Source organism: Pieris napi, chromosome 11 (genome assembly GCF_905475465.1).
Source record: "Pieris napi chromosome 11, ilPieNapi1.2, whole genome shotgun sequence".
Lineage (NCBI taxonomy): Eukaryota > Metazoa > Arthropoda > Insecta > Lepidoptera > Pieridae > Pieris > Pieris napi.
This window is the reverse complement of record NC_062244.1, coordinates 7270250-7295391: the sequence shown is the minus strand read 5'-3', so window position 1 is coordinate 7295391 and position 25142 is coordinate 7270250. Positions and strand designations below refer to the sequence as shown.

The window sequence follows — 25142 nt, the reverse complement described above, 5'->3', positions numbered from 1 at the left end:
CTTAGTGCTCAACTTGCCCCATACCCTTGCTCAACTTACCCCACCTATGGGGTACATTGAGCATACTTGACTTTCTGCATTTAAACATCTGTAGCTATTATATTGGACTTGTTACAAAAAAATACTATGGACACTTTTGTTAAGGGATAAATTACTAATCCATCAGGACACATAACAACTCATTGAGACTTATCATTGAGGAGCTATACCCAAGCAAGTGAAAAATTGCTCAACTAGCCCCGCCCTACCCTACCATTGACAATAAATGTGTTAAAAAACCCTAGGGGAAAAGGTTTATAATTCGACGCGACGTCTATTTGCTTTGTCTATGAATATAATGGACAGCCACGAGCCATAAGGAATCTTTATGCGTGTTTTGTATTAATATTTTACAGGGCCAATTAGCTTTTTCATCCATTTTATTTTTACATTAATTAAAGTACGTCTATCGTATTAAGTAAACTACTTGATTTCACTTGGAATATGAGTTATTCTATAAAATATACTTAAATTTTGGATTTATAAAAAGTAGCATCTAGTGTCAGTAGAAGTCATTAAGGCATTAAGGTTGTGGGCATGATTTTATAACTCTAAGATTCATCCGTCCATGACCTTACGTTTCTCAGAGCAAAAAATTGGAACAATGAAACCGAAAATAATTAGTGGTAATTTCGCCAATTACATGCGCGTGGGCAGCGTCGATGTGATGCAAGCGGTACCGTCTTAATTTTGGAATTACTGTGTTTTTTATCATCTCGAAACATAAAATATTGGATAATAAGTGTTTAATTTTTTTAACCACAGTAAAGAAATTGTTTTGCTTTCTTTGATCTGAATCGATATGTTCGATTTTCATTAACTTTTAATTACATAGATAAAACTTTAGATGTCTAAATGTAATTTGAATAAGGTCTAACGCGCCATATCTATTGTAATTGCAATTCTTCCAGTATCTTGAAAATTAAGATATTCATTTCATGCTTAGAAGTTGTTTTTAGTTTTTTTCCTAATAAAGGTACATGTGCCTACCTACCCCGCAAATTCTAAAAGCGGTTTAAATAGACAGATTATTTTGTCATAAAAAAGAGGGTATATTGAAAATATACTTCGTTCCATTATTAAATGAATGCAGTACATAATTCCATCCTATATCCGTCTTAAGGAAATAATGTAGTTTTAATTTCCCCTACATGTTATTCCATATATTCCATATATTATATATCTATATAGTCTATATTTATTCTAGCACGTTTATTACTTCCGTTTACGCCTCGTTGTGTCATAATTGACCTATTTAAGATCATGAGACCTTATATTGTTAAGATGGTTAGAGATATTACTCCATCTACATTCATTTTAGATATGTATTTGATATAATTAACCTATTATTACAAAGTTAAACAATAAATAACTTCTTAATACTAAATAGTTCTTAGATATATAATATGTATAGAACTATGAAAATACAGTACCGACAACTGTAATATTACAATAACATTACGGTCTGTTTATTTGAGCGTGATAATCTCGCATTATTTTAAATATACTTTTATGTATAACACGAAACATTTATGTGCTCTTTGCATTGGCAATCTATGTCTCTATAACCTGGCCTGACCTTTCCGTTTGGTATAATACTATTTTTAATAGGTTGTTGCTGGGATGGTGGCATTAGCGCTTTGCCGTCATAGCGGGTACCGCATCACAGTTAACATTACCTCCGTAAATTTATTTAAATTAAAAATAGAACTAGTGTGTAAAAGAGGTTAAAACACGGGAACTATGACATTTTAAGCAACAGTTTCACGTAATAAGTTGTGAACAATGTATTAAACAGTGATTCGTTAGTCGTGATCGAACAATTTGTTATCCGCCATACCGCGATGGACATTTCTCGTTTGGTTGGGGTTAAACATCAGAGTAATTGTTGCAAAAAACTGACATAAAATAGTGAAGTGACTTTTAAAAGTGTCTTGTGCTAATCAAGTACTTTAAAATAAAACCTAAACACTGTTTTGGACAAATCGTAATTGTGTTATATACGATTTATTCGCAAGTCAAGTAATGAATTGGTTAGCACTTGTAACAAGTTGTTAGGAACACCATACACACTGTCGATTGTGGATCAAATCCTGGCGCGCACATACCTACGAAACGAATACTTTTTATTTTTTTTTAATTTTATAATTTTCCAAGATGGATTGTGGTAAATGCCTAAAAAATGCCTCTGATACTGAATTGATTAAATGCACATCTTGTCTCACGGTGTTGCATTTCTTCTGCGCTGATCTATCTGAAGCTGATTTTAAAAAAATTCTACCGATGAATAGGAAAAAGTGGAAGTGCTCGGCGTGCAAGAGCAAAAAGTTGCTCCTACTTCATCCGTGTCGCCGAAAACAAGTTTAGCATCATCATTAAACGTCGATACTGAAATGCTGACAAAATATATGGATACTAAACTCGCAGATCTGAGGCAGCAATGGCGGGACGACCTCAACGCTGCAATTTTCGAAGTGACGCGGAAATTTAGGGATGACATAATCTCTCTTGAAGCTCGTATGAGTACCTGGGAGGGCAGACTGTCGCAAGTGGAAGATCAAACGGCTAACAATGAATCTTTGCCAAACAATTTTATCGACAAGCATCTTTCTAATGAAAATCTGATCAATGAGGTTCGAGATCGCAATCAAAGGGAGAAAAACCTCATTATTGCAGGTATACCTGAACAAATAGCGATCAACGCAGAGGAAGGACCGTTAAAGGATGAAGATAAGATAATACAACTGATTTCCACCATAAACCCCAGTCTACCAAAACCCCTTAAGGTCTTTCGTATAGGAAAATTTAATCCAGGCAAAAACCGTAGAATCAAAGTTTGTTACGAAACAAATACTACGGCTAAATACTTATTACGTAACAAGTCTAAATTTCCAGAAGCCATTAAAATTTATTCAGACTTAACTCCAGCTCAGCAAAAATATTTGCAAAATTTAAAAAATGAACTAGTGCGACGTCAGGCTGCGGGAGATACTGACATCACTATTAAATACAGATCTGGAATACCCACTATTACCAAAATGTCTCCAAAAAACTCGAAGTAACAAATACAACCAAACGCCTCAACACAGATACAAATACCTATGAAGTTTTGCAAAACCATAATCAGCTACAACCACACAAGTCACGCTTATCGTTTTTATACCTTAATGCTAGGAGTATCCGAGCAAAAGGCAAATTTAATGAACTCAAATGCATTTTAAAAACAATTTCTAAAACTGTTCATATCGTACTCATTACAGAAACATGGATCACTAATGAAACTCAGGCCCAAGAGATGAGTCTACCAAACTATACTCATTATTTCAATTATAGATCGGATTTTAGAGGTGGTGGAGTCTCAACTTATGTCCATAACAGTATTAGACATAGTTTGTCGGAGTCAACATATAAAAATGGCAACAACTACCTATGGGTCAAATTAGACAGATATGCCACCGAAATTGGACTTGTGTATAATCCTGGAGATACAAACTTCTCAAAGTTTTTGGAAGAACTTCGCTTGCAACTAAGAGAAAGAAAGAGGGCTGTAGTCTTTGGGGATTTTAATATAGATCTAGTGAAAAAGAATGAAAAACAAACTAAGCAGTATATGGATGTAATGGACGAGGCTGGATATAACATCATAAATAAAATTAGGAAAAAATATTGTACACGTGACTCGAAAACACGTAAATCAATAATCGACCACGTGTGCTCAAATTTAAGAAGTGACCGTTTTCATATGGCATTTATTGAGACAGGAATGTCCGACCATAGGCAACTTTATATCGAGTTAAAAAAATCCAAAGCCCCGCAGTTAATATACTCTGAATATGAAGCCATTGACTATGCTAAATTTAACAAACTATTCACGACCTACAATTTAGATGTAGCAACACTTGATTATTCTTTACTAGAAGATACGATTAAGGACTGTGTAAGGAAATGCAAACAAGTAAAGAAAAAGATACTTAATCCACCTCAGAAAGATTGGATAAGTGGAGAAGTCATTAGTGCAATTCACTTTAGAAACCAATTATGGGCTGAACTGAAAAAAGATCCTACAAATATAGTTGTTCAAGCACAATATACTACTACAAGAGATACGGTCAAAAGGAAAATAAGGGAAACTAAAGATAATTACTTCTCCAACGAATTTATTAAACACGCTAAAAACCCTAAAAAAATGTGGAGTCTAATAAATAAATTGGCTAGTAACAAGCTAAATAAAGATTGCACACCTTCCAAACTTATTATAGACACTAAAGAGTTAACTCAAACAACCGATATTTGTGCTGCTTTTAATACATACTTTTCTACCATAGGGCTAAAACTAGCCAATGAAATACCAACACAATTTCACATTAATTTTACACTAGCACTTCCTCAAAGTCTTAACTCTGAACTATCTAACTTTAATCCATGCACAACACTTGAAATCACTAATATAATAAAAACACTAAACACGAATTGTAGTAGTGGAATAGATGGGATCAATACTAAAACAATAAAATGCGTAGTTGATCATATTTCTGAATATCTCTCGATCTGCTTTAATAAGCTGCTGCATAATGGTGAATTTCCGGATTCTCTTAAAAAGGCCAGAGTTGCTCCTATCCATAAATCTGGCCCCAAAACCGAACCCGCCAATTACAGACCAATATCTATTCTACCTACAATATCAAAAATATTAGAAAAGATTATTTACTCACGACATGACACTTACTTGCAAACTAACAATTTCATTTTTAAACGCCAATATGGTTTTAGATCAAAAAGCAGCACTTTATCAGCCACAGCCGATCTCGTTAGCGACATAAAACAAAATATTGACTCTAAGAAAATGGTGCTGGGTGTCTTTATTGATCTGAAAAAAGCGTTTGACACCGTAAGCCACAACTTATTGCTTAAAAAATTAGAATGCATAGGAATAAAAGATCGTGCACTAAAATTATTCAAATCATATCTATCAAACAGAACCCAGATAGTAAAAATAGGTAATGCTCAAAGTTCAGAAATACCAATAACATGCGGCGTCCCACAAGGATCTATATTAGGTCCATTGTTATTTTTAATATATATTAACAACATTCACGAACTCGGTTTACACGGCCGAATCACTCTCTACGCTGATGACACCTGCTTATTTTACTTTGGTTCAAATATCCAGACTATGGTTGCTCAAGCTCAATCAGACCTAAATGTTCTATCTTCTTGGTTTCAACAAAATCTTCTAACAATTAATATTTCAAAAACATCTTATGTAATATTCAAGGCAACAAATAAACTCATTCCTATCTTTCAACCGCTTAAAGTTCAAGACGTTGAAATCAATAACAAAAAATGGGAGAAATATCTGGGTCTTAGAATGGATACAAATTTAAAATGGAACTTTCATATATCACACATAATTACCAAACTAAAATCACTTATAGGCAGATTTTGGTCAATATCTAAATGCATTCCGCAATCTGTACGTCATTTGATCTATAATTGTTTAGTCAAGCCACATTTCATATACCTAATTGAAATATGGGGTACAGCATGCAAAAACAAAATTTCTACAATACAAACACTACAAAATAAATTAATAAAAGCACTATTCAGATACAATTTTTTAACACCTACTAATAAAATCTACCAAGAAACTAAAATTAGGACGATTAAACAACTATATGTTTATAGCACCTGTATCCTTATTAAAAAATTTTTAAATAACTCTCTACATAGTAACTTATCATTTAATAAAATCAAATACACCACTACACGCAATACTCGTCGAGCGAGTTTGCTTATCTTGCCAAAGCCGCGCACAAATTATTTAAAGAGATCTATTAGGTATGAGGGTGTGCAATTGTTTAATCGGTTGCCGTCTAAGCTTCGTAACATGATTGATCTGTTCAAAAGGGCATTAAAGACACACATCAGAATGGGCCCATTAGACTAGAATTGGGCTAGCTGATGGCGACGTGTATCTCGTTCGTATATACTTAATATTAAATTTCTCATGTAAATAAAAAATAATTTTTGTAATGAGAAATAAAGTTCTTTAAACAATGGTTGCCATAAATAATATAGTACTGTACTGTTGATAGATTATATGAGGTTTGAGGATTGTCTGTGGAATATTATTTACTAAGATCAAATCATAGACTTAATTTTTTTACATACAATCTCTAAATAATTGCTTAATAGCTAGCTTTTATGATTTTCTAAAATATATAACGTACCAACCTTGCCACAAATATTCATCCGTACGTTACGTTCACTATGTTCCGCTGTTAATAAATTAACGTTTTTATCTATGCATGTTCAATTGAGTGTAAATCGTTATTATGGTGGTTCCCGTTGTGTGGGTACTTCCGTTCTATAGTTTATGGCGTATTTATGGTTGCCTAATTCTAACGAACAATTGTTGAGAATGTATATGTTTAATATTTTAACCGATGGCGAATATATGATTTATATTTGCAAATAAAGCAAAAACAAACAGTGGTGTAATTATTGAGTATTTATAATAAACCCGTTGTCTTTCAAACAGTTAATTCCTTGCACGTACGATAAAGGAATACATCGTGAGGAAACCGTCATATCATAGACACAAACATTGTTGACATGTGTCAGGCACAGAAGACACTGCGTGTAAAGAAAAAAAATACCAATAAAGAATTGTTATTTAAAATTATTTTTAACTGTCAAATTATTTTCAGGTACGGGAATGACGTCAGAGGCTCTCGGTGTATCCGTGGCGCCATCTTTCTTCCATTCTTGCGTGTCAGATGGCAAGACTGCGACAATGGAGGATGTGCAACGGTTCAAGGTCAGCATCATTGTTCAATTAAATGCTTTGTGTAGGGGAATGTAATTCTAATGTCTAATATGAGGGGCGTGTAGTGAAGCACGTATATATTTTATTTATTTATTAAAGTATTTCAATATAACTATAGTTCTATACTAACTACAATATCCGCACTAATAAATTATTCTAGTATCTAGTTGTTTATTGGTAAAGAAAAAAATTGCCTTTGGAAAATAATGAGGTATGTTTAATAAACTATTTTTGAAACATAGACCCATGGGTCCCGGGTTCGATCCCCGGCTGAGACGAACATCGATGTGATGAGCATTTGGTGTGGAGCTTAGGCCTTGGGTGTTTAAATATGTATTTATATGTCTATCTATCTATAATATGTATGTATATCCGTTGCCTAGTACCCATAACACAAGCTACATCAGCGTAGCATGGGACTAGGATAATTGGTGTGAATTGTCTTTTAAAAAAAAATAAAAGAAATAATTTGTAGAATTAAAAGTTAGATTAATCATTTTCCAACATTAATACTGAATTGTGACTGGAGTTTAAAGGTTTATGTTGGGTACAAAACTATTTCGCAAAGTGTTTTTTAATTACACTATTTTTGACAGTTGCATTTTCAAAATATTGTTACCTCTGTTAACGCCGAAAGCCACATATTTGATTACGTGCTGTGGAAAATTAAAGATGATTTAATGATGAAATATTTGAACGAAACTTTAATCTAACAACGTTATTTCATAGTAAAACGTGAGTAAGGTCGTTTAGTAATCGCTTATCAAGATCAGTCTTATCGGCCAACAATGCACAGTAAAACTACCGTTCCGATAGTTTGAATCCGAGACAACGTATATAAAAAAAAAAGGAATATAAAGCTTGTGTTTGAACAATGGTACATGCTTTCTTGATTTTGTCTGTTTGATAATCAATCATAGAACATATTTTATGCACCTATTCTTATAAGGTCATCTTTCTTTGCCTACTGAACCAAATAACGGTCAATTGTTTTCCCTGGAACGAACTCAGGTCCTTTGGATTATACAGGATAGGTCTAAATTACGGAAGCGACCATATTGTAAAAAAAAATTGTGACATACTAATAAATTTTAAAACCAAACATTCTAAGCGAAATAAGTTCATCTTTATTACTAAAGTTATTAGCGCTCCATTTCTATAATCAACAAGAGTCGTAGATTATTGTATAGACAATAAAAAGTATGCATTAGAATGTTCTACTGCTAGCAATTACAACTCGTTGGATATATAAACCGAGCAAACCTAAGTTAGTAAAATCCCGTCTAAACAAAAGTAAGTACGTAATACAAATCTTATTTAATGATTACATTGAATACACATATGTACTTTATAATACTTATTTCAATATAACGTTTCTGGTGTAATTATTATTAAGTGCTTGGTGTAAATAGCTTTAACAACACTCAATTGTTTATACATGCAACCAAAGGCTGAAGTGTGTGTAAGTACTTTATTACCGTAGTAGATTTCAATAAACTATTTACTAAAACTGGCGCTAAAAAATTCAAAAATCATTTAATCATATTGGTAACACTTTGTACACTTATGACTTGTCTGTAAAGAAATACATATAAATGCTTCTAATTTTACATTTAGTGCCAGTTCTCAAATCAAGGGCGTAGAACGGAAGAGAAGAACTGGCAATAAACTCTCCGCCACTCTTTTTAATCGCCATGTTTTTTTGCTAACCGGGACTAGTATTCAAATTTAGTTATTTTTTGCTCATACCACGTTTTTTTATTGTAGCCTTGCTTTTAAATGTCTTCTAGTTTGATTGCACAAGACCACTTACCTGTTAAAAAGTATTAATAAGGCTAAAAATCGTACATAGATGCTAGATATCAAAAACATTAGATGCCAGTTCTCAAAAATATTTATAGGTGAAATAAACATTTGTATAGTTATATATTAGCGAACAAAGCGGTCAATAATATAGCATATAGGACTTGATATTAAAAAGACGTTAGAACAAATCTATTAGTTATTATTAGGTTCTGAGTAAACGAACGTATATATCTTCCATACATTTAGTTTACTACAGGAATAATATTCGAACGATATTTGCGCCTGTGTCCTACCGCTGTTCAAATTTCTCATAATATTTTTACCCTATTACGTTTATTATTCGATCGTATTGTTCGCGCTAATGGTCTTTTACGCAATTTGCCATGTTGATTCAGTGTCAAATATCCCATTGTCATAGACGTGAGGACCAAACACGTGTCGAATTTCAACTTCATACAAGATAAGGACTTAATTCACAAATTCTTGCTCACATCCTGCTTTCAATTATGACTCAGTGTCTATTTGCTTTTATTGTGTATATAATTTCTATGTTAAGTCATAAAAATGATAGCTGAAATGCTTGCTGCTATGTGTAGAATATATATGGCTATAATTGTACGCACTTTTTTTTCGGTATAAACTTGTAAATAAAGTAGCTTTAAAAATAAACCAGTTTAACGCTTAAAACCCATATTTAGTCTTTATACAATTGTCTCATAGTCACAAATTTTCTTTGTCCTCTGAGAAATATTGGTATATATGAATTTTAGTCAGTTCTCTAATCTGTGCCCGTTATCGTAGAATGTCACCAGTCGTAGATTTTTCTTTCAGTGCTGCTATATAGAAAAATGTGATTTGTATATAGTGCGACCAATTGCGAATGACAGTATGCTCTCCTTACTTCAAACGTACATTATTGTTTTTGATGAAGGGGAGATTCCCCTATGTTAAAAACGTATTGGATGTGCACTACAGGATTTGTAATTGATCGCACTGAAATGTATCTGATTAGCCTGTCCAGTATCAAACATATATGTTTATACCGTAGGTGGCGACACGAATAATGCGACAACTGATCGAACAATTTAGCGCCGGCGATCTTTTCGGACGAGATAACTATGAATACTATGCCCGGGTTACTGGGAGAGTTCTGCGCGTTAAAGATGAATGGATTTGCTCGTTTCGCGACCCGCCCCCACCCAGACATCACCGAGATCAGGAGGCTTATGCAAGTAAGAGATTATACTAAAATCTATACTAATGTGATAGGTTAAGAGGATTTTTGTTTTACCAAAAGGTTCAACCGAACGCGCTAATGACGGGAACTGCTGGTACAACATGACAATCATCGTAGGTTTGGTAGTCCATTTATCGAGGAAGGCTATGGAAGTTTAAATTCAAAGTAAAAATAATTTATTCATGTAGGTAACACAATGTGTACATTGACGAAAACGAACGACAAAACTACGTATACGACTTAACGACAAAAAATAAATATACTTAAAGGCTTCTTATTTTACATTTACTGCCAGTGCTCAAATCAAGGGCGTAGAACGGAAGAGAAGAACTGGCAATAAACTCTCCGCCACCTTTAATCGCTAAGTTTTTTGTTTTACACAACCTTTGTAAGGAACTGCAACCATTACACCATGTTCCACATGACATCTTAAGTAATTATTAATAATAACATAAATTAAAAACAAAGATTTGTCCTCTATCAGCAGGAGGCTTGGTGAAATAGGAGCATGCACTTACATTCTCGTGGGAACAACATGCAAAAAAAAACCAAATATATTATACAATACAAGTCGGAATACTCAACAAGTTTAATACTGCTTTATATTTTTAAAGATATAAATGTAAATCATCAACAGTAATACCCAAAGCAGTATTTAACAATTCTTTCGTAGCGCTTTGTTATTTTTATAAATAACTAGCTGGCCTGGCGAACATCGTACCGCCTAACAGTCGATTCTTTATTTTTTTTAAATACTTATTCTGTTATTCGGGACACCGGTCTAGCTAGTAAGATAAAAAAAAGAAAGTTGATAAGAAAACAAATACATTATATTTTCAAAAAATAAAAATTTACCTTCCCGGAACCCCTCCACTAACATTTGAACTTTATGATATGGTATTAAAGTTCAAATTGACTTTTAAGTATTATTACGAATATTTTGTATGGGAATATAGAAAAGTGTTGTTTTTAGACTTTTTCACTCAATTTTTTTTAATTTTTCTCTCCGTAAGAACCATCCTCATACTTCAAGGGATATTATAAAAAAAATCAGACAAATCGGTCAAGCCGTTTTCATGTTATGTCGTGACAACGAAAAACGGGTTTCATTTTTATATATATAGATGAAGATTGTTAAGAACAGCAAATGATTTCCTAACCTTTGCGAAAGATTATGAATAATGATAATCTAAATATAATCTTAATTCACACAATTGCAACATCAAAAGGCAGTTAACATTACAGTAAACTGGTTTCATAAAACATTGCGAAAAATTCTCACGGCTTAGTTGATATTTACGTGCAAAACATCGACTTCCTATTAATGGTTTGTTCACCTCAGAATTGTCTGTCATTGGTTCCACTACTTAATTTGTTGAAACAATGGTTAAAAACAAGATTCATTCGATACTCGAATTGATCTTTGTTTATTTTGAATTTAATTAAGGTCATTTGAAAATTGTCTTGACAAAAAATTAATTACTCTTCTTTTGAGTCTATTTCTGTCTAATAGGGTTACACTATGGCAAGAAGGAGTGCCAATGCTAATTAGACTTGTTTAGAATAAATAAATATAATTTGACGATTGACTAGTGTGGTGAGAATTTAAACGAAAAAAAAAATGTTTATTGTGTCTCAAGTTTTACATTAAATACATGTTGAGTTGAGACAGCCCCCGTAAGTAGTCAGAGACACTTGTGTTGGGGTTGGCTCGCTTCCCTTATTTATACAATACTAGCTGGCCTGGCGAACATCGTACCGCCTAACAGTCTATTCTTAATTTTTTTTAAAATACTTATTCTGCTATTCGGGACACCGGTCTAGCTAGTAAGATGAAAAAAGTATGTTGATAAGACAACAAATACATTATGTCAAAAATAAAAATTTACCTTCCCCTCCACTAACATTTGAACTCTATGCTATGGTATTAAAGTTCAAATTGACTTAAGTATTATTACGAATATTTTGTATGGGAATATAGAAAAGTTGTTTTTAGACTTTTTCACTCATTTTTTTAAATTTTTCTCTCCGTAAGAACCATCCTCGTACTTCAAGGAATATTATGTAAAAAAATCAGACAAATCGGTCAAACCGTTTTCATGTTATGTCGTGACAACGGAAAACGGGTTTCATTTTTATATATATAGATTGAGACAGTTGTTAGAAAATAATACAAAACAATACAAAACCCAGCTAAGAAGCAAAGCCGGTAAAAAAATTAAATAAAATGAAATGTAACTCTCATAGTTTCTCTGAAAATTCAACGAAGGATGAAAGTTTAGTTTGATTTTGCGTTCGTCATGGTTTGGTTGTGATTGGACCAACGTATGTAGAAATAAGATGAATTATTAAGTTTGACATTTACACCATCCGTAGCAATTGATGCCTTAAAGTACAGGTTATTATTATTAGGTTTAACTTTTATTGTATGTATATTGTCTGTGGGTAGACACAATATTAAAACACATTGTAGTTTTGTTTCATTGTAAAAATAATGTTTCCTTTGAGTATTACTTTGAGCTATCCATTGCTTAAAGAGTATAAAAGGTTTTCCTGATGGTGTTTATATTAATCGTGACCAATCAATCGATTATGTTATGAATATTTAAAATAAAATTTTAGGGCAATTATCACTAGAGGCGGAAAAAACATGGCTGCAATGCGAATGCGATCGTTGGGGCAACAAATACAACTTGGAAGGTAAATAACGATTTTTATTTTTATTTTATATTGGTACAATATAGGTAAGTTAAATCCTTAACAAATACTTCCATAACTCAAATGCATACAGCATTCCCATTGACCACAACTAATTAAAAATGAATTTTATCGAAATGATACATATTCCATCTTTATATTAATGTATTCGATACAATCCTGCCATTTAGTTTGGGATAGTGTCATATTTGCACTGAATAGAATATTTTCCACAGGTCGAGTGAATGATACATGTTAAATTCATAACGTGCTCTATGTAAAAATTGTATAAAGTATTTCGGTGAGTCTTCAAGTATTGTCTTAACAAAGGGTTAAGGTTGAGGGCAACACTGTAGGTAGTATCCATATCACATTCATTATTACTAATATTCAGTATTCAGAGGCAGTATTTTTATCAAATTTCGATAGTAAAAATAATATGTTTATGTCTAACAATATAACACGAAATGCCTTTATTATTACAACAAGTAAAGTCCTCGAACTTCTACTAGATGGCGCTTAAAACAAAGTTACCAATAACGTATATTTTACAAAAGAACCTTTTAATATGCAACTTAAAAATAAAAGTATGTAAAAGTACATCAAGTCTTACTACATATGTAACAGCGCTATTCATACAACATCAATTCCTTTTTACTTGAAACTGGCATAAAGTTGAAGCTGTTGCCATAATATTTAAAAAAAAAAAAACATCAATTCGATTCATGTGCATTGTTAAATACTCCTTAATAAATGCGATAAAGAAGCCGTTCGAGCGAGAATAGCTTATTGTATGGACTTAAATGGCGTAAATACGAATTTAACAAAGATATTCTTCGAAGAGTCAGAAATAAGATTTAGGATTTTTAGGAAAAAATATGGTTTTTGACATCTGGGAGGCATTGTTCACGCTAAGATTCGTTTCTGAATCTTACCCTCAAACCTTACAGAAATGACGCTGCTTTCTTTCTGTTTATTATATCTTGACAGATTTGTATAATACGAGTTCACCTTACATATTTTGATGTACTCAGTAGTTGCTCATATATTAACATATTTTAGCTATTTCAATCATTGTTTCACATTTCATATCTCTTGCAAAGTGTTCACTATTTCAGATTTTAATTCAACAAAACTAAAACTAGTTGTGGTGTAGTATATTGTGGCCATAAAAGAGTTGTTTTTTTTATTGACTTTTAATAAATTATATTTATTTACTTCTAATAAATTATATTTATTTCATTACATTCCTGTTATAGTATAAACACAGAACTCACCTACGATTCTAATTTCTTGTAGAATATACATTAACTGATGACCGCAAGCTCGCCCTCATGGCAGCGCATTATGTATATACCCTTAATACATTTAGTACCAGCGGTATACGAGCTTATTTCATGTTAAAACTAGTGTAATAATAAAATATCATATATAACGGGTGCCTCGTTAAAATACATGACACAATTCTAATGATTACAGGTTTATCAAAGTCCGAAGAATGCCAATCGATGCCTGCGTTAATTGGCGTAGTGGGTACCGGTGGAGCGGGTACTCTTGGACTCGGAATAATTCCCGAACACAGTTTGTTGGACTCCTGCACTCGTCTATCGATATCACTTGAGGAAAGCGTGTTTAAGGTAACTTTTTAAACTGTATATGATTTATATTTTGTTAGCTAAAAACGCTGAATGTTTTCTGTATTTATCGATAGATGGTACATTCCAATATTTGGCCGTCTGTTTTACTTTCCGCGTCAAGATCATATAACGTTAGCTGACAGAACGCTGCGCAGAAAATAGCCCGTAATGTCAGTAAAGCTGTTTTAGTTTTGAATACAATTTGTCTTATCTATTCGTCTGCTTTTCTTTGTCTTGATTTTATCTTCCAACCTCTTTTCCATGTTTCTTTAAATAGTTCGACAGTTCTTATATTGATTCGCAGACGAACCTCAAAGATATTTTTTTTATGGCTCTGGCACGATTTGTGCATTAGCCAGCGTCAAGTATAGGATTTTTTTTATAATTCGTGCGTGCTTGTCTTTAGAAATTCGACTTTGTCCTCCATGTACGGTTTTAAGCACTCGCCCGGTACAGCACAACCCTCCCAAAGGCCGAGAACAAATTTAAATTAAATTAAAACTTGCCCTCGAACCGGGAATCGAACCCGGTACCCCTCACCTAGCTGCCACTTAATAAGACCGCTAGGCTATGAGGCCCCCAACGACTCAAAGAATTTACTGTCAAATTTCAGGTGTCAGTCAGTTCATCATCTCAGTCATCGTGTAGCAACTCTAGCCCGCACATGACATTAGAAGAACTTCGAGTTATCAACAAGTACGCTGAGAGCACTAAAAGTCTCTCCTACTTACCTCAGGTAAGATCAAAAGACATATTAAGAAAGAAAAATATTAATTGAATTTTAACGTGATTTATAAATATTATTGAAATAGCGAATTAACTTTGAACGTATACGAATGTATACGTAATCGTGCACGTGCGAGTCACATTTGTGTTTACGAAATAACTTCAATTGAAATTGTTGATATAGAAATTAATTTACATATACTTTTATAAAGATTTTTTTATATAATTAAAATAATGGTATTATAAACATACTAGATCCGAGATGAATTTAATAAAACTGCTTCTATAGATGAATTGAAATCTGTATATTGTATACATGTATAATAAATTCAGTGTGGGATATATTAACTCTATATTTAAATTCTAGCGCACACTGAGGGATATATTATTTTAAATGGTGACGTTGACTGTAGATACCCTGTAGATATCACAATGGATCTGTTTCAATCTGTGTTGCCCTACCAATCTTTTATAAAATGGTATAGTTTTATAAAAGATTGTTATTCTTCGCATGGCAATAACTGTCCGCATTATTTAGGTCCTGTTGCTATTTATTCAGTTGTAATCAACTCGTTGAATTGCTCAGCAACTTTAGTTCAGGGTTGACAAATATTTCAGTCGCTTAAAGATTTTTTTTGTATTTTTTTCCTGTCGATTTGTTTACTAACCGTGGGAAAGGATTAACAGGACTAACATTTCTGTGTTTAGCTAACAAATTAACGGTATAGTTCCTTTTCGATTGTAGTTTGATGAATGATTTTTGAACTCGAATGTGTTTAAGTTAGGTTAGATGTATTTGACAGAATTTGATTTTACAGTTGCCAAGCGAGATTTGTTTTCAATTTTGTTTATCAGAAATATAACACTATGAGAAACTGTAATTATGGTGAAGGTTTATATTTCTGATTAAACATATTTGTTAAAAGTTGACAGTTCTTACTGCCAACACACATATCTTTTAATTGTATCAGGCGCTATGTACACCGATCGATTAAATAATATAAGCTTAGTTATAAATATTAAAATATTTTACTTCATGTATGTAGTTTAATCGATCTATGTATACAGTATGAACTACGGAGCAGTAGGCTGACAGTGAAATCCCAAAAGAATATAAAATTTCACTTTTCAATGTAATTTTTCTTTATCGCCATAATAATTGGTTATTAAACTTCATCTATCGCCAAGTGTAGTTGGTATAAAAAGGTACTTTATAATAATCTGTTTTACAAAATCTGTATTCGATATAATTGCACAAAACGCTTATTGTGTGTGTGTGGACACGTGGTCGGACACGCAATGGTACATACAAAGTGCAGTCGCGTACAGCTCCGTAGCCTGAGCCGGCGGTGACGGGTGACGGGTGTTGTTAGGTCCACGAGCGGCAGCGTGCGCGTATGCAAACCCGCTCGGAGTGGTTCCTGCAGCCCGCGGCATCGCTGGACGCCCGTCCGCGCCCCGGTACGCCCCGCCCCGACAACCCCGAAACGCCCACTCCGACCTTCGGCCAATCAGAGAGCACCGCACTTTACGTGCTTGTCGCCTGCCTAGAGTTCTTATTTTGACGCCCTCGCGTAACGGTACTGTGCTAGTGTGTTTTGGTGCGGTGGACTAACAATGGCTGAAGGCATTTCTACCTTTAATAAACAACTCGCTTACTGTTAACGTGATAGCTTAGCCAGATTTGGCGTGGGCTAATTTGGCGCATGTGCTAAAAAAGCCTATTACTTCTGCGCATCTAACGATACCGGCTGACTTATTTACCGGTCACCTATACCCACCCACTAAAAATGGGTGTCTATGGGCTGCGTAGACTGCCCTTTTTGGTCGTCCCGCAAGCTCGTTTGCCCCCCTATTATATTTAAAAAAAAAACTTTAAGATATTGATTTATAAAAAATATGAAAGTGTAAATTTACTATTTTTTTTTGCGATATTGAAATTGAAGTATAAATTTAAATTAATACAAACACATTTTAAATGAAATTGAAACTGTCATCACTAAAAACACATCCAATCTAGAAAGTAATAAGGAACTATGAACAAATGAGGTTATATAAAATAGGTGAAATGCCTTCATATTTTACTGACACAGTATTTACGCTAAGGGTGTAGCTTTGGCTCTGTTTTTTTGGTTCACGTATGCATGTATCTAATTGTCACGCTTTATGTCAAATGTCCTTCAATTCTTTGTGCGCTTGCGCATGTATTTTACACTCTTCAAGGATTTTAACTAGGTCTCGTTTCTTCACATTGTATATTTTCTTTAACTGATTGTTTGAATGCCTTGGTTGTCTGTGTTTTGTCAAGGGTAAGTTTGACATTGTAGTTTTGTCATTAGGTTCTTTAGTTCAGGCATGGTTTATTCTGATAATGGGACGGACAGCAATTTGTTCGATTAAATAAATATTACGGTAATTGGTTAGAATTAGTTGGTCAACGAATACGAGTTACCTACTTGTGTCTAAACATATTATACCTCATTTGAATACTGCCTTAATAATGAGCAATTTAATCGAACAAGTTCTTTTCTTGCTGTATATGATTTCAGTTTTAAATCATATTAAGCGGAGTAAACCAATATTTGCATTATTACCTTACAACTCAGTAATATAATCCTAATACTAATATTTGATTTGCATTATAGTGGATCATGACAGAAGCTTATAGAATTGGTACTTTATGCATTTTATGTAAGGAGTAAAACTGATCTTTTAACTTGTGTTCTTTTATTTGTTGTTCTACAATAGTTCCACTAGAATGAGACAGTTTTGCTTTTTATCGCAACAATTTTCGTCATTGGAAATTTAAAGCTTTTGAGCCCACGGCTGAATTTGAAATTTAAATTATCTAGCACTATTTTCTTAACACTAAATTTTCGCAGCCGTGGGCTCAAACGCGTTCTTTTAAATTTGGATTTCATTCCCAGGGGTACGCAAACGTTTGAAATGTTTACGTAGGCCCCTGGCAAAAACTGTGATACTCGTCTATAAATGTGAATACTAACATGGTCCCCCCGCGCAGGCGGCGAGCGTCGCGGTTCGCGGCGACGTTCGCGGCGCGCTCGCCTGTGCCGTGCGCTCACGCACTCCGACACTGAAATCCCGCTCGCTCTCCAACCTCGTAAAGTGACCGCCTGACCCGACGCCTGTCCGCGATGCCACTGCACGCGTTAGCACCTCACACGGCTTGAGGACCGTTTAAGTATCATGTAAGCAGCATAAGGTCTTACGTCAGAATTGGGACAGTCTATTTAATGTTCATCTTGCTTTATTAAATCGCAAGTGTGGTCTAGTGTAGAAATCTTTAAATATGTAATACCCCTCGGCCCTGCTTACATTATACTTGATTTGTTCCTTAGCACCAAATCATCGCCTAACACGGTGGTGACTAGAATTGAAGCAAAAGACTCATGTCACCAGATCTGTGGCAAATCACACTCTAAACACTGCATCTTGTATTTGTTCGATGGAATGTATGTCTAGGTTAATGATTTTTTTAGATACAGTCCTTTCATGTAAGAAACGAAAACATATAGGAAGCACGTGTTTATATTAAAACTAATCACATAATTTGTATTACGACCGAAACTCTACGAATCGTCATCATGGAGTTTTCTATGATAAACTTTTAGAATCAAATATATTTGAGCTAAATTTTTAGTCTAATTGTTATTTAGTCCTTATAGAAAATTATAAGTAACATAGTCGCTCTATTATATTACTCTTAGACGTCTATAGTACTCTAATGATTAATTAATTGTCACTATTGTAATCATGTCAATGCAATTAGCAAATAAAAAGCTGCTATATTTATCCTTAGCCATAGATTAAAGAAAAAAACTGGCTCGAAGGATCTAACGTACAACTTCTATTCAATGCACATTGTGATGGTTCTAGGAAAAATTAAATAATCAATTAGTAAATAAATTATTTTGAGTATACTAACGAACGACTTTTCTAAGTGATTTATTACCATAGAGAAGTATTATTTGAAGATCTATAAAATTTGATATAGTTTTAATTTTAATACTACATACTTTTTGGACTTGAAAATTTATATGAACGGAAGAAAGCTTTACAGATGTGCCATTTTTGACTAAAAACTTTTAAGTTCCTTTACTTTAGGGAGTCTTATCGAACAAAAAACGTGATTTGACATATTAAAAGAACATTCCTGTATATATTGGTAGTTATAAAATTATTGTTGTATGTACTGATCGTATGATAAAAACGTAAGCAACACCACGAATGTTAAGAATTATATGTATTATGAATTTATAAATGTTTAGTTTATTTCTAATATTAGTATCGACAGGAGTAGTGTCACTTACGTTGTCGTATGTTATAAAATAGTTTTAATATATCAGCATTTCTCTCTACCTCGTATTATAATTTCCTTATAAATCGTGGCTATACATCACATAGTATTAAATTATTTATGAAGCCACGTTAAGACTGATTTCCTTTTCATTTATATAATAGCAAGACACAATCAGGTATTTAATGTCTATTAAGCAATAGTACAAATACCATCAAACAGTATCGAATTTAAATTACGTCTTTAGAAGTTTTCTAAGAAAGTATTACGTTCTGTGCGTCAAGTGGGTAGTTGCAAAAAATCTTACTTATAAATTTTTGAAAACCTGCACAGTGAAAATGTTAAACGAGTTTGCTGACTTCTCCAGCGTTTTGTATAGGTGCTAGATGATTGTGAAGTTTCTTATGATTATGTACTACTTATTTAAATTGTTAGGTGTAAAATGTATCGTAGAAGAACACTTGCCTGTTCCTATATTTATTTGACCAGTTTACAGACTGTAATTTGATAGTCCTTTTTCTCCAATACGGCTGTTTTGTTACATTAAACAGCCGAGGGAGGAAAAAGCACATCTAGGAAGTCGCTAAAAGAAGTTAATCTATTCCAGAACAGCTTTGTTCGTAGATTGGAAGATGAACGTAGGAACGGGCCCATTATGCGATGTCGATTCTAGTGAATATTAACTGTGTTAAATTCAAAAGAATTGTAAATATAATCTATCGCACATTACCATAATAGTATCTCATTATTGTAATTTTAAGACTGCTTTTGAGCTAATTGATTTTAGTTCGGCTAGCGCATAACTTTTATTATATGAAAATCTTGAGGTTATTGAAATAAAGTTACGTTGCGAGTACATTTTGTTAAGTTAATGGCAGCTCAAGTGTGGTTGTGGGATACATCTATGATTGCCAAAGCCACGCTATGGCAGTCCCTAGTGAAGTTTGATTAAAAACTACGTTCAAGGAAAATTGTGTTCATTGTTTCCAAGCATTATGGTTTGTAAGAAGTATTTTTTTCGTTGTCAAGCGTGGTTTCGGTGTACCGATCATTCTTTGCGCATTTTCTATAGTATTATATACTAGTTATTAGTGTTTATTAGAGGCTCTCGCCATTTCGATGTTATATATTATAGATTATCTTGGATTAAGTCCAAGTTTGTGTTCATCGGCTAGATATATTCTTATGGTACATGGAAATGCAATTTTGCTTTTTCCAAATTACAATTTGTAATTACGAAATTTATTTTTTAACGTTATATTTTTTGTCGGTTTTTCAAATGCGTCCTATTTGGTAATTTAGCTTTTAAATTATATAGAACTTTTAATTGCGAGGCTATGGTTTTTCGTCAGTAATAAAATTATACCCGCATACTTTTCAATATCGAACACTGTATGTATATTGAATGAAGCTATGTTGGGAACTTGGTTAATATTGTAAATGGTAAGAGAAAAACTTTTTTTTAAATTACCTTTTATGAATAAATTTTCATTACTTTTCCTTATACAGTTATGAAATTGAATCTAACGTTGAATGGGGTATATGCTACTCTCATACTACAAGCATAGGGGCAAATGTTAGTATTAATTTTCTAAATATTTGTTTGACCCACTTAAATTAATTATGTAATTGTATACGCAATAGTCAATGTAGTGGCGATAAATCATAGCATCACACATTTATTGGTTTTGATAAGATGAATTGATTTTATAAGACTGTTTAGTATTTTTATTATCTGATTGAATATGTCGCGTTATCATTCCACCGACTTTACCAGTTTTTTTTAGATATAAGTTTGACATTGAAGAGAATGCATTGTTGGAGAGTTCACGTTTTGTTTAAATTGTTTTGAACTACACTGTACTAAATTTGTTATCTTTAGTATTAGATTTTGTAAATTCAGTTATTATATTGTATTTGCACTTCCATATAAAAAAATAATTACACGAAATTAATAAATATGATGTTTTATTACACTTATAGCTTATATATTCTGTAGTATTCCAATTTATTTACGTAATTGTTATAAATATGCTTTGGTTTAAAAGCACCAGCTTAATAGACTCATAATCATAACCGCTAATTATCAAGAAAAATATAATAATATGATATTGATTATGATACCAAAAATTTAATAAAAATAAATATATTTTATTTCATATAAAATATAATCACAGATTATCTTTAACTATCTCTCCTTTAACATATACCTGAACGATATTTCTGTCGTCCCCTACGTACAAAAACCGTTGAAGAATGTTTAAAATATGCTCTTCATCATCGGCAGGTAATGGGTAAACATAATCGTCAGTTGGACCATTTTTCGAATAGGCATCAATGACAAGCGCGTCAAACTCCTTGCCAACTGCAAAATTGCCGATTTTTTCGTCAAGATTCAATGCTGCAAACAAACACCTTTTTATTCACTTGTAAGTATTTTAATTAATCATAGAAAAACGCAAATATGGTATACAGCTTTTATGTAGTAAAGACAAATCGTGTCATGTTTATTTCTAACAGCTTGTCATTGTCAAGATGACAGCCTATGTCATTTCGGGCACGAGCATGTGAAACAAAAGGCGAAAATACCTGCATAGCTTATTATAGATATCTCTATCGTTATTTCCTGGGTTTGAATCCAGGAAATAACGATAGAGATGGATGAAGTTTTTATTACCTTTAGCGCCTCCCAAAGTAGCTAAGTAGAATGCTTCTTTCCAATTGATAGCTTCCTCATTCCCAAGTAGTTCAAGATGTGTTGATACATCCATTGCTCGTCGCATTGCATCTAAAATTGTTGCGCTATCACCGCCGGCCACATCTATTAAAAATGCCATACTATTTCTCATGTGTTTATAATTGTTTTTAAGCGATTACTGCCTAAAAACCAGAACTCCTAGGTTAGATTCCCGAGGAAACGAAAATTAGTCAAAATTCAAATCACATTACACTATAGATAAGTTAAACCAAATTGTACCAACCGTGTGTTTCTAGCGCCCCTACTTCAGAAAGTTGTGGAAATTATAAGTGTAAAATTTTGCTTTCTTCATTTACTTATTGAAATTGCGCAAATAAACCTTTCAACATTTTGTAAATACATATCTTGGTAAATAATAATTAATATTTTTATGTAGTAAAATCTATATAATAAAAATTAAACCTAGGATTACATTTCCTATGTTCCTTTATATTATTGCTTTAACTGTTATGGTATAAAGAATACTATAAATATTTATTATCTTACCAGTCCCAAGTCCCACAGTGACACCGTTATCAATAAGCCTTCTAACTGGACAGAGTCCGGACCTGAGCCTAGTGTTAGAAGCAGGACAGTGTGCGACAGAGACACCCTTACTAGCAAATAGTTCCATCTCTTTCTTACTTAAGTGCACCGCGTGTGCCATTATACACTAAAATAATTATATTTCGTTCTTAAAAAACGTTTTTTTAGTTTATTTATACTTCTTAAATTTTTGTTGTAAAACAAACTCACCTTTTTCGTAAGAATGCCGCATTGATCATAAACATGTGAATATGTTGTACATTCCGAGAAACATTTTAGCACATGCTCTATTTCTTTTGTATTTTCTGATACATGGCTCTGCAAAAATAATTTTGTAATGCATAGATGTGAGATTATAAGCAAAAACAAATAGATTTTATTACATTGGTTCATCGGATGTTTGTATAAGCATTTTAAAGTCTAAAAGCTTTACCTGTATTCTGCAATTATATTTTTGTGCAATCTTTGACAAGCCACACATTAATTCATGATCACAGCTCACAGCAAATCGTGGTGTTACTATTGGATATACTAATTCACTCTGAAATATTGTTTTTGATATAATTTAGGTGTATAATTACATATACATACAACTATTTTTAAAAGTATCGTTAATTTTTTTGAAGTTATACTTCTTTAGGCGTGTTATGAAAAATTGATGAGAGTGAAATATTACGATGCGCGCGCTCCGTGACACAAAATTAACAGAATGTAGTTGCCCACGGAAGATGCTACGGCATTGGACATAATTTAAAAACAACATTCGAATAATAATAGAATTTATGTTACATTTAATGTAAGAGAATAATAATAAATGTTTATTTATTTAATTTTTCAAATGTAAACTGAACTTTGTTGACTATAATGACTCCTTTTTCAGTCTTTATTTAAGTGTAATTAATTATTTGCATGCAATCAAAAACTATTTTTAATAATGCCAAAGAAGTTTAACTTCTTACGCGCGTACACGCACCCTTTTTTTTAAATGGGTTCATCACTTTAACATTCTCAGTAAGCACAGATTAAGGCCCATATTCTAGAACATCATTCAAATGGCAAAGTTTCAAGAGACAGCAAGTTTTTTTTGTATGATATACAATAAATACCTTAAATTCCAAAACACTTTGAATAAATTCCTCTGTTTGCTTCAGTTCTGTTTGTGTATCATTATAATAGCCAATATTGTTTTTGATATTCATGCTTACTTTGCCAACTAAAGCTCTTTGTTTATATTTAATGGCACTTTTGACTAATTCCAAACAACCTTCTTTGTGTAAAGACCCAAAATAGCATGCTGTTGTGGTTCCATTTATTAACAAACGTTGCTATAAAAAACATTGTACTTTATATAGTAATTGAAAGACATAAGAAATTAAATTAAGTTTTTCAACTTACAACTACTGTGTCGTAAACTCTAGAAGCAAAATCTATATTACTATATTGAGATTCTAGTGGAAATGTATACTTGTCCAACCATTCTAGCAGTGGTCGATCTAAGCCAAGACCAATATTTGGGAATTGAGGAGCATGTGTATGACAATCTATAAGACCAGGCATCAAAAACTGGTTTGATTTCAGATGTATAAATTTAAAATCCTTAAATTTATTTTTTTGATTATCCAATTCCTCTTTTGTGCCTATACTGGTTATCTGAAAAAGTATGAAAAAAATTTAACTGGCATATTCAAAGGAAATATCAAAATAGAGTACACAAATAATATAGCTTTGGATATATAAAAAAATAATTAAATTTTTCTGTTCATATAAATTTTCTATATATATTATTGAATTGAAATTTTATACGGGCTACTTCACACTACACTTCATATCTACACAGTACTTACAAATTAAAACACAAAAATAACATATGTATATAGTTAATCATTTCATACCTAACATTAAGATAGGTTATGTTAAATTAGAGACAGTAAGAAAGTATGTATTTAGTAAAATTACTTACCACACCACTTTCAACACTTAAATATCCAGTAAAAGCATTGAGATCTTTTAAAGACCTAGCTGATGCTATTACTCCGACAAATACAAGTTGGGACATCTTTATAATTTCTAAACTAACTAAACAACAGTCGTGTCGTGAATAAAATGAATAGCAGCATAATAAAATAGATAGTACATTGATAAAAATTGTTTAGTACAAGCTCTTTGGCCCATGTAGGTATTTTAGATAAGTTATCAATACAATTGGAATAAATAGGTCTTATATCTATTTAACTGAGATTGTGATACATTGATGACTGGCTAATCTCTTATCTCCAGTTAAACATTACATTGTGCCTTGTCGAATAGGTACGCACATAATTTTGGTTAACTGCGATAAATAAAGAAAACTAGATGACTAGCCAGATTAACATCTGTACTAAGTAAATTTGCAATAATAAAAAACTTTGTTATAAAAATTTAAACCGATGGTAAAATCACACTTATATAAATTAACATTTTTCGTCTAATTTGATAATGTTTACCAATTACAACTCTTTGTTTACGTTACGTAGTTTGTCCATCGAATATTTGACACTTGACAGTGATAGTTTTTAGTTCATACTTGACGC

General features: G+C 32.7%; 2 protein-coding genes across 7 annotated transcripts in view; one reads left to right on the top strand and one right to left on the bottom strand.

Moving 5' to 3' along the window:
• The window catches only part of LOC125053830, a 37613-nt gene that overhangs the window by 6963 nt on the left and 5508 nt on the right, over positions 1-25142 (top strand). Inside the window, exons 5-12 of one of the 6 annotated variants that reach the window (XM_047655405.1) lie at positions 6750-6859; positions 8319-8330; positions 9723-9906; positions 12534-12611; positions 14088-14245; positions 14859-14981; positions 16345-16551; positions 17994-18099. In XM_047655405.1, coding sequence (XP_047511361.1) covers positions 6750-6859; positions 8319-8330; positions 9723-9906; positions 12534-12611; positions 14088-14245; positions 14859-14981; positions 16345-16536 — 857 coding nt within the window. In that variant the 3' untranslated portion in view covers positions 16537-16551; positions 17994-18099. Of the gene's footprint in view, positions 1-6749; positions 6860-8318; positions 8331-9722; positions 9907-12533; positions 12612-14087; positions 14246-14858; positions 14982-15338; positions 16097-16344; positions 16830-17993; positions 21249-25142 lie in introns of those variants that run through there. The other 5 variants (XM_047655407.1, XM_047655404.1, XM_047655409.1 and 2 more) reach the window with 5 other exon arrangements.
• On the bottom strand, positions 21241-25020 carry LOC125053832 (guanine deaminase). Its single transcript, XM_047655410.1, has 8 exons — positions 24533-25020; positions 23968-24222; positions 23679-23897; positions 23006-23113; positions 22783-22890; positions 22534-22699; positions 21967-22110; positions 21241-21690 (listed from the first exon to the last, which is right to left on the bottom strand). The coding sequence occupies exons 1-8, from the start codon at positions 24626-24628 to the stop codon at positions 21461-21463; spliced, it is 1326 nt and encodes a 441-aa protein (XP_047511366.1). The 5' UTR covers positions 24629-25020; the 3' UTR covers positions 21241-21460.